Raw genomic sequence first — 11,697 nt, forward strand, 5'->3', positions numbered from 1 at the left:
TAAAATTCACTTACTTGTTCCTCAAAAAAAAAAAAAAAAGAATTTTCATTCCCAAAAGTCAAAATACTCACCTTTATGTGGACCCACAGACTGAGCATTATGTCTACCCACAGTTAGGCTACCTGTGTGACCCTTCAACCTAGAACCATTTTAACTCTTATTTCCTTCGGCCCACAAAATCTCCCAAAACCTATATCGAACCCAGATCATCTTCTCCATTGTCACCCAGTGGCGCTGGTCTCCTTAACTTCTTCCTCCATCCTTGTCCCTGAATCCGAACCCACTAAGTAGTTCTAGACCTCCTTCGTACATCCCCATCCTTGAAACCGAACCCTAAAAACAACCTTTTTGTGCTATGCTCCTCGTTTACATTAGTGGTGGTTGACAAGAAGAAGCCGAATCGGATGGTATTAGCTCGCTACATCGATTGGTGGAGCATTAATACAAGCTATTCTTGCCGTGAAAAGCTTTGTTCCCTGCAATTTTCGATCATTGTCAGCATCCCCTCCAACTCCTAGTTTTCGGCTCATCTAAAAATTATCACATTTTAAGGTATGAATGTTTCTTCTTCTTTTTTGAAAAATTAGGAAAAAAAACCTGGATTTTTTGTTTTTTGTTTTGGAGTATGTCATGTTATTCAATAAAGATCACATTTTTGTTATTGTTCTTTATGGTGCTTTATTGTTTACAAAAATGAGAAATGGATAAAGTTATGAATTGGGTTTTTTTTTTTTCCAGATGTGGTGTTAGTTCCAAATTTGAAATATTTGGTTGTGATTTTATGTGGGATAGGACTATTGGGTAGAAACTGGAATAAAAAATGTGGGTGTTGTTGTTGTTGAAATAAATGGGTGAGAATATGACAAAGATGAATGTTGATTACTGAGTTGAATTTCACCCATCTTGCTATTGTAAACTATGGATGTTCTTTTGATTTTGTTCTTAAATTTGTTATTGGTTCTAACTTTCTAGCATTTGATTAAAATTCTTTGTGGGTTGGGACTATGGGTTGTTTCATTTCACTTAATTGAGCAATATATTCTTTAATTTGATAATATAACAAAAAGGATTTGGGTATTGCCTAAACATCGGCGGCTGTCGAGCAATTTGGCAGTTTATTGATTTTTCAAGAATACATCAGTTTTCAAGTGCCATGAAAAACCTTATTGAAAATAGTACTTCGAACAACTTGCTAGAGTCGCTCGGCTGGAGCAGATCGGAGTGTGAGGTGGGTTTTGGAATGGAGAACTTTTTAGGAAAAACATAGTTTATATCGCATACAAAATATACACAATGGAAAATTAACAAATCTACTTCATTTGCAATTGATAACATATACTAAGTAAGTTTTAGAATTTAAGAACAAGAAAGCATACCTTGGTGCGGTGAAATTCAAAACCAAAGATTAGAAGTACCTGGGAATACTTTTAATCTTCACTCCAATTCTACTTCCGCCCAAGAAGTGTGGCCTCTCAATCAGTTTACACGTATGTGTTTAAGAGAGAATAAGAGAGTGATTTACACTCACATACATTCCATTTCATTTTTTTCATCAAATTCTGTATGTTTCTTTCCTTATATATATATATATATATATATATGTGTGTGTGTGTGTGTGTGTGTGTGATTATCTAATTGGGCTAGCTTTTTTGGGTCATTCCAATTGAGCTTTAGTATGTGGCTTCGAGTGAGACCAAAAGGGAACAAATAAGACTTTAGCTTCAATGGGCCTTGGACTTATCTGTCAACTCTTGACAAGTCCAAAGTTACCATTAATTATATTTAATACCAGTATATAAATATAATTGCATTCTAGGCCTCATTAATAAATTATATCCCAAAACTTTATTGTACATGCAACCCCTTCATTAAAATATTCGTAGTAATACAAAGTCATGAATGTTGACTGCCACTTTGAAGATTACTGCATCTTAATCCTTGAGTACCCAGTTTAATCTTGTAAGTTATTCATCATATATTTATGAAATCAAATTTCATAAATATATATTTTAGTAACTTTTTACTAAATTGGTTAGGCCTAACACTCTGAATAACCAAACTCATTAAACTTATCTCAAGGTAATATTTTATATTTCCGTTAAGAGATTATAAATTTCATTTTGAGAATGTTTCTTCAACATTAAATGTGATTGCCCAACATACTGAAGTTTTAATCGTGGTTTTAAATCTCACTCCTGATATAGCAAAGTAACCTACACTTCATGATCATGTTCATTATTCTCTCAGAATTGAGAGTTGATGTAAATAAAAGTCGTGAGATTTATTATTCATTTGACAGTTGTTAAGAGAATAATAAATCTCACAGCAGTCCAGTTCAATATGTCTTAATTCTTAAAACACATTAACATATCAACTAGAATTTTTCACTTTCATGATCAAGACAAATCATCTTAGTTGGTATGTTATAATCTTTGCAGATGAAATGCCCAATTTGATCATCGACTACGAACTAAATTTCTGAGTTTACAAATATCTTTCGATTTATATCTTCTGTGACTAAATCACATAAATCACATACTATACATCTCATGGACTATATGATAATGTCCAAATATTCATGTTACCGTTATTTTAGATAATAATAAAACAATTTTATTAATCATAACATAATGTCATACATATCATCATACAATAGAATTTAAAGGGCACATATCCTAACAGAGCTTGGCTGGAGAAGACCGAAGTGTGTGGTGGGTAAAGGAATTGAGAAAAGAAAAATGAAGTAAATGGTCTCAACTCAAAATAATGTCGTTGGTGTGATGAGACACCACTCTGGCCATGGGGCCCAACATGTGAGGGAAATTACCATCATGCCATCGTAACTCTGTTTTTATTACTCAAAAACGACAATTTTTTGTTTCTGAATTCACTAACTCATAACTCAAAAATGTGAGATACGAGTGACGAAAACAGAAGATGGAAACAAATCCAAACAAGGGCTGCATGTGTGGGACCTATATTTGTTGAGTGATGAGTGATGAAAATATAGTGATGAGTTATTAAAAACACTAAATCCAAACAACCCCTAACTATTCTTGGGATTTAAGATAGAGTGGTAAATGAACCAAGCCATTTATGAACAGCTCCAACTGAATTTATGAAAACTTGTCTATGTTAGTTAATTTAGTAAACAAGTCAAACTCAAATATAATAATATGTTCGTGTACTTGAAGACTTGAATTAATTATATATTTACATATATACTTGTCTAAAAAAAAAATGAATACTTGTTTAAAAATATATTTATATGGACTTGAAATTTGGTTGCATAAGTTTGTAAATTGATTCATATGATATAAAATTATTATTTGTAGTTTATTCATAGCATAAACAATCCATTTGTAGTGAAAATTCATAGATTTGTGAAAAGGTGAAACATTTTAAGCATGATTTTACTATATATAGGAAAAGAATAAATTAATCTAGTAGCACATTATTGAGGACAAAATTTTCACACCACATGGCTTCATCTCATTGGCGACTTGCACCATGTCAACACTATCATAGATTTTGGGAAAATCTCTTCTAAAGCCCAAAAAAGCCCATATTTACACAAAAAACGTCAAAGCCCATAGTTCAAGCTCTTAGCACATCATCTCATATTTTGGCTCATGTGTCTCATTGGAGGAATTTTGGGAGTTGTGGTTTGGAGGGCCAAGAAGTATGTTCCGTAAAACTCCAGTGGTTCAAAGTTGATAAAGAAAAGCATGTTGCTTGGCATGTCTTCCCCATATATTTTACAAACACATTTCTCACAAAATACCCATACATATTTCTCATATATCTTTAAACTTCATGTCTTACAAAGTATACATATACAAGATCCATGTTCAACAAAGCATCTACATTTAATTCCTATACATATTACAAATACCATATCTCACAATATATATCTTATTGTCTCCACACATCTTAAAAACATCTCAAACACTCTTCCAAGAACCTATTACTAAAAGCCCTTTCTCATGGAAGGCAACATCACTCATATTTGACCAAAAACTAAAAGAGCATTACATGGGAAAAGTAATTTAAGTGCATGACGAAAGGGGATAAACTTAACCAACCTATGCACACGGCTGGACGTACACTCTCTCTCCCTCTGGTTGTACCAATTTTTCCCCTTCAATCATGAAGTTACCATGGAATGACTCATAATATCATATTGTACCGCTGGACTCATTTTATCACACTACTGAAATGTCATAAGTCCACCGCTGTTCTACAGTTAGAGCCACAAACTATGAAGATAACTCATTGACACTACACGGTTGGAGCTACAAACTGTGAAGCTTATTAATGATATACGGTTGGAGCCAAGGATCATATAAAGAACAAAGTGATGTTGTACAGCTATAGTCAAAAACATACAAGATAAGTCAAAATCTCCCTATCTTCAAGATTACATTATTAAGTATATGTTAATTCATTATTATTGTACCGCTGGATGCAAGTTACTTTAATATCATCTCACTATCTAATAAAACATGGTCTCACTAATACTTCATTAATTAATATACATATTAATAAATTGATCTACCACCGTTGTATATATATTATTTGGACACATACCACCGATTGACATATATTTGGACATAAAACATTGTTAGACATGCCTTATTTGGACATAGACCATTGCTAGACATACCTTATTATATTGGACATGAGTTATATCACAGTTGGAGATAGACTATTGGACTCATTCCATCATTGGACATTTGATACCTAATTAATTATTTTCTAATATTGGACGTCACTTAATATACATAATAATAACGTATCAACTCACCATTCAATTAAAATTATCATGCTAAGCATATTATTTATTTATTTATTTCAAACATTGTCATGATTCTAATACTTTGGGCTTTATCTATTTTGTAGGCTTAAAAATATACTAGAAGCCATTGGTCTATGCAACCCAATGTCAAGTTCCGGATTAAACTCCCTAAAACAAATCCAAGCTTAGCAAAGTCACACCTCCAATGAAAGACATGTGGCTATTCGCAAAAACCGCCCCCGACACTTATGAACAATCTCGAGTTTGCCTGACAAGTAAATGAATCAAGCTTGAACATGTAATCATGTTTGGTAATGAGCTCAAGCTCGAACCGTGTTCAAAATAAAATTATATGAACAAGCTTGAACCTTTAATACTCAATTTGGCTGGGCTCGTTTATAACCCTATTTTTGTGACAATTGAGAAAGGTCCTAATATATGGGGTTGGTTTAAGGCTGCTTTTTGATATCCACAAATTATGGGAACTTTTAACTATAATCCTAAAATTCCTTTAAATTTGTATGAGAGATGACATGATTATATATTTATTTGAAATTGGTTATATATACCGTGGGTGCCCGGGGACCGAGGATGAAGTTGACGAGTCGTAGTATAAGTGTGGGGATGCCGCGGTCTACGAGCCCAAGGAGGGAAGTCACCTGAGGAGAGGAAGGGATGAGTCAAAGGACTCTGAGGCATTCCAGGTGGAAAGAAGGATATGAAGAGAGAAAATCAGTGATCGTAGGGGAAGTTTCTAGTTTGGAATAGCCTGTTGCCTCCTCATTAAATGGTGGGCAATAGCTTTGTTAGCTGCATTGATTAGAAAGTGATTTGAACAATGTAAGTCATAGTTAAGCAGACTCTTTCCACCACCTTCTTCAGATGTAGAAAGAGACAAGTGTCATGAGAGGAGGCTTGTTAGGTAAGGATGGATGGTTGAGATATGAGGTAAGGAGAAGTATATAAGAAAATGAGGGTTTATAGAAAAAGAGATCAAGACACAAGTATCAAGATTTAGAGAAGAAACAAGAAGAACACTAGAAAAAAGGGGAGTGAATAGTAACATTTCTGATGTAAATGTGGCCTCCTCGGGCAAGCTTGTTTTGAGATGTTCATCCCTTAAATAATATCTGCATTTTTTTCCTTATTTTCCTCCTAGGGCGGAGCCCCCCTTAGTTGTTTGTTTCCCTCTCTTATAAATTCATTATTTTGGGCCACTGTTGGACTGATCCAGCTACTATTCTAAGTGAGCTTGGATGCGCAAGTTTTTTTGGTCCCTACATGTACCTTTATTCCTGTGAACCAAGGTGTAATACATTTTGTATATTTAGAGTATTCACATCAATTTTAATAGTGGGTTTTAATTAGCTCAATTTATAAATTTTTTATTTATTTATTGTTGAATAAGAAATTTGGATTTCAAACCTTGCACACTCTAAAAACTTATTAGTATCTTAATTCGATAATAAAAGCAATCGAAGGTGGACAGAATAGGTTTAAGTTCTACTATATCTATTAAAAATAAAATCAATCTCAATGCAATTTTGGCTACATATATCATTTTTTTCCTTAAAAAACTTAAATTCACATACACCTAATTACAAAAAAAAACAAAAAACAAAAAACAAAAAAATCACATACACTTACATCAAGCTCAATATTTTTTTCTCTATTAAAATATATTATTTTTTCTATCTCAAATATATATATAGGCTAAAATGCAAAACTCATTCTTTAAGTTTCACAATTTTTCATTTCATTCTTATAAATTTGAGTTTTGTCATTTTAGTCTTCTAAAATTCATTTCTTTCTAATTAAGTCTTCTGTTAATTTTCTATTAAATTTTGCCGTTAACTTACCATGTTATTCAAGATCCAACCCAATGAAGTCCTTCGTCTTCATCTAAGTTATTCAAGATTCTTATCTGCCCCATTACAATCCTTATATTCTTGACAATTTTCGCTACATTTCCAGACCCAAATAAATCCCCTTGAATCCTTATTTTAGCTACACCTTCTCGTACTCTGCTCAATGCTTCTCCATGGTTTTCACACCCACAAACAAATGGGCAACAAAAGTTGTGCTTGTTAATGAAATTGTCTTCATCTGCAAGAGCAATAACTTCGCTCTCATCGATGTAATCGACCCCAATGGCTTCAAGAATTTGAGCCTCGACAAAATGGCCGACCCGAGCACTAACCATTTTGGGGATCAAAGCAATGCACTTGATTTCCTTGATGAGAGATGGGTTTGGCATGTGAGAAATGCCTTGTTGAAATGGGTTCGACGCAATGAGACAACATGCACCAGCTTGTTCGGCATTTGTGGCTTCGACAATGGCTTCGCCGCGTAGCATTTGGGTTAGCCCAGCCTTGAGGAAAAATGGGTTTGTCTTGGCGTCTGTGATGGCGATGCTATTGTAGTCCGTGACGACACTATCTTCAGCCATCGCACCAAGTGTTTATGAAATGGCCTGAACCAAAAAATGATTAGAAAAGAAAATGAAATGAGAAACAAGGAATGGTTGGCTTTTGGTAACAGGAAAAAATAATAATAATATATATTAACTAAGGTCTAAAACTGTGCCGTTTTGGTAAGTTAACGGCAGAAATTAACAGCAAGTTAACAGAGGATTTAATTGAGAAAGAATGAAACTTAGAAGACTAAAATGAAAAATGGTGAAACTTAGAGGGTTAGTTTTGCATTTTAGCCAAAAATATATTATTATTGATTTTATATCTCTTCCCCACCTTCCCGATCACAGCAACATCATCTTCTCATTCGCATACCCACCTTCAACAACACCTTTAAAAACCCGCTTTCTATTTCTCATCTTCATCCTCCATCTCTGTCGCTGTGTACAACATGATTGAATCACCAAGTACCCATGCCTTTCTAACCGCAATGCCACCCTTGAAACATTATTGTTTTCCATTGACGTTGCCATTAACATCAATTAGCGTCACAGACAATCTACAAGCTGAAAGTTTCAATGTCGTTACTAGAAATGATGTCGTTCCTAGTTACGTGTCAATTTAGAGCAGTGATTAGAGCAAAACATAATGCCATCTCTCCTTGCAGATCCTGGAGAGAGAGAGAGAGAGAGAGAGAGAGAGAGAGAGAGAGAGAGAGAGAGAGAGAGAGAGATTTAAATTTTTTTTTTTTTTTAAAAAAAAAGATATTTGTTGATATTTTGATAAAGAGTGTCTCAATAAGTGTATTTTGACATTGTCCATTGAGTCCTTCACAAAATTTTGGGACAAAATATTAAGACTGATACAAGAGAAGTTTTTTTTTTTTCTTGAGAGAGTTTTAACCTATGACGTCCACTTTGAATAATAGCTTTTTATTATCAAACCAAAACACCAATCAGTTTTTAGTATAGAAGGGAATTGAACCTCAGATTTTTTATACAACCATCAGAGACTTTAACAGCTGAGCTAATTGGAACCCACAATACAAGAGAACTTTAGGTGAGTTATTTAGTCATATTTTTATTGAAAAATTAAGTAATGCTCTTGGAGTATGTATTAATTTCCTGAGAATCCTCTATTAGAACATTCATAATGGACTCAACAAACCAACTTTTTTTTCCCAAATATTGGTTACCTAAACCCATTCACTGGTCTCTAACCAACCTGCTACCAACTCAATAAATTCAAGTTGTAGTAACTCAACAACATTGTTGAGTATTGTAGTGTTGTTAAATAAATTTTCACCTTTTTATTTTGTTTTATTTTTATTTCCTCCCAATTGTAGATCTCTCTCTCTCTCTCTCTCAACCGATCAACACTTTGAGGAGTGCATGCCACTGCTTGCTCGAGGAGTAGCTTGTCGTTGGTGCCAACAAAGGATTGAAGTGGTATTTCAACTATTAAGAACATAATGTTGTCTTGGTCTCCGAAGTCGCCGCCACTATTAAGAATAGCTAAGCAAAGTTAAAGATGACTATGGATGAAGCTACTTTGAAGATTAATGGTCTGTTTATATTAAGGGGGAAGGAGGGGGTGTAGAGTAGAGTAAATTTAGCACATAATTAGTTTATTTTTAGCCAACTCTATTCTATTCCCCTCCACTCCCCCTCCTTCCCCCCTCCATCCAAACAGGCCATAAGGATTTAGGTGTAGGTGAATGGAGAAGGAAAAAGAAAAGGCTAGCCCTTCTCTCTTTGAGTTTAGGGTTTGTGCAAGTGATGTGGACTTCACTTTTGTAGGGTGCTGTTTGAGGATTTTTTTTTGAATGAAAATTGGTTTATGTGAATCAATTTGAGGATTTAGGTGAATAATGTGCAGCTAAGGCCTGATTAGCAAGAGAATTTTTGTTCTTGTTTTCAAAACAGTATAAAAACAAATTTTAAAAATTTGAACTTGAAACTAGTTTTTAGATAATAATTTTTATATTTTACATGTTTGGCTCCCATTTTTAAGAACAATTTTCAAAATACTAAAAACAAAAAATAATTGATTGGGGGACCATTTTTATTTTTGAGATTTTTTATAAAAAAAAAATTTACAAAAAGTAACGTGTAGAATCTATAGATTATTATTTTTATATATAGATAATGCTAAAGAAATAGAGCTCATCATTTTTTTTAATGATAAGTTTCAAATTTGAAGTGTAGGAATTCTTTTTGTGATAAAGATAAGCCCCTTAGTTTAAGAGATAAAAGAGTTTGGATAAATATGTGAGGTTCACTATTTTCAATTTATTTACAACTATGTTACTAAAAACATTTTTTGTATCCTGAAAACAACCCTTAGCCGTTTTCAAAATCCTATTTTAAATCAAGAAAATAGGATACAAGTTTTTGAAAACTGTATTTAAAAAATATTAGCCTAACAATAAATTCAAGTGTGGGACCCACCATTTTATGGATTGTAAAACAAAAAACTATATTTAAATACTCTTACCAAATAAATTCTTAAGTTCGGGTCTTTGTTTAGGGCTTTTGTATTTGATTAACTAATTGATTTGATGATTTGTTTTATGTTTTGAAATTTGAAATTTTGGGATGAGAATGTCATTGGTGAAGAAATTTTCAGATTTGTGAAAAATGTGATCATTTGGTAAAAATAAAAATAAAGAAATAATATTTTAATAGAATTTAGAAAAAAAAAAATTTATGGCGTTATCTCTTTGATATTGCTTCAAGATATCAATTGATTTATTTTTAATGTAAGTAGGATTCAATACTTCAGTACAACTGAAATGCACATAATAATAATAATAATATTATTATTATGTGAAATTGAGCACTCACTATTTAAAACTATTACGGTATTATTTACCAATCTAAACAATGGACATGATAATTTAATAAGAATTATACATTTCAATAATAAAAATAATAGCAGAAGTTTGGTCAAAAGTACAAACTTCATCTCACAATGCCACATAAAAATTCACTTTATTCCTTAATGGTAGAAGACAGACTGGCAACAAAATTTTGTCTTTGCTAAACTTTTAGGGATCACAGCCATTACAAATTGGCAACAAAAATAATTCTCATGCTTCAAGTTCATAATTTGTGTAAAAGAAAAAAAAAAGTTAAATAACATCTTAAGTTTCATTATTACGACTGAATCCTTCATCATGACTCCTTAATATTAAATGTTTACAATTAATCATTAATAGGAAGATAAGCACGGTCATCTGTTCATAAAAAAAAATAAAAAAAAAATAAAAAAAAGAAAAAGAAAAAGAAAAGATAAACACCAGCACCACACAACCAAGTATATACTTTAAAAAGCATATATATATATAAACAGAGTATTTGGGTGACACACCTCGCCCATGTGACGAGTTGTGGAGTTGTGGTTGGTGAAGGGGTGATAGTGGGTCTATGTGGGGACACCCCCTCTACCAATCTCAACTCACCACATGCGCGAGTTGCAGCACTAGAATTATCCATGAAAAATTGTTGATAAAAAGATAAAGGCTAAAAATGAAAATTACACCCTCTAAGTTTAATTAAAATTTATATAATTTTTCTAACTTTACTTCCATTCAATTGTGTCCTTCAAATTCAAATAATTCAATTCAAGCATTCCGTCCAATTTCGTTAAAAATTACCATTAAAAAAATATATTTCTCACATGAAAAAATATATAAAGTTAATAAAGATATTTATATATTTTTTATGTAAGAATTTTTTTTTCATTAGTTAATTGCATACTTAACGGAAAATTTTTAATAGAATTGGATGAAATGTCTGAATTAAATAAATTTGAAACTTATAGGACTCAATTGAATGAATATAAAATTAAAGGACTAAAATAAATTTATGTTAAATTTAGAGAGTGCAATTTGTATTTTGGCCAAAAAATAAAAATAAAAGAGGAAGATGAGAGCGATAGAGTAATTACTAATTAGGAGCATTTACGAAGAGGATGGGGGGGGGGGGGAAGGCATGAGAGAGACGGTCCAAGACCACTCTCCTTGTTTTTTCCCAGTGGTAAATTTATACGGAGGATGGGAAAGGATTTTACTCTCTCAAGCAGCACCAAAAATTAATGTCTTTCAGTTCATCATTTTCTTAGAAGCAATATTATTTTTATTTATAGCGTCTATTCTATGATTACTACTTTTTATCATCATGCCAAGACACTATCTTTGAGGGTGACTCTGAGCTTGTTTGTAAGGCTCTTACCCTTGAGGGCTCTTCTCTCTCACCCTTTGGATTTATCATCACAGACATTATGTCCATTGCTAGTTCGTTTTTGAACCACTCATTCTCTAATACTAGGAGGCTGGGTAAGTTTGTTGCTCATGACAAGAGAGCTAGACTTTCTTTTCTGTTGTTAGTCTGAATGGAGTCTTGTTTTCAAAGATAGTTAATTTCCTTATTCTTTGAGGTTGCAGTTTTTTAATAAAAAGCAGCAATGACCTTTTCCTTGAAA

At 32.8% G+C, this 11,697-nt stretch overlaps 1 protein-coding gene across 1 annotated transcript; it reads right to left on the reverse strand.

The window, feature by feature from the left end:
* Nucleotides 1-6,665: 6,665 nt before the first annotated feature.
* LOC142622375 (pyridoxal 5'-phosphate synthase-like subunit PDX1.2) lies at nucleotides 6,666-7,247 on the reverse strand. The gene has a single exon (XM_075795830.1). The coding sequence runs from the start codon at nucleotides 7,245-7,247 to the stop codon at nucleotides 6,666-6,668; it is 582 nt and encodes a 193-aa protein (XP_075651945.1).
* Between the last annotated feature and the right edge of the window lie 4,450 nt (nucleotides 7,248-11,697).

The sequence above is a fragment of the Castanea sativa genome, chromosome 1 (genome assembly GCF_040712315.1).
Source record: "Castanea sativa cultivar Marrone di Chiusa Pesio chromosome 1, ASM4071231v1".
Classification (NCBI taxonomy): domain Eukaryota; kingdom Viridiplantae; phylum Streptophyta; class Magnoliopsida; order Fagales; family Fagaceae; genus Castanea; species Castanea sativa.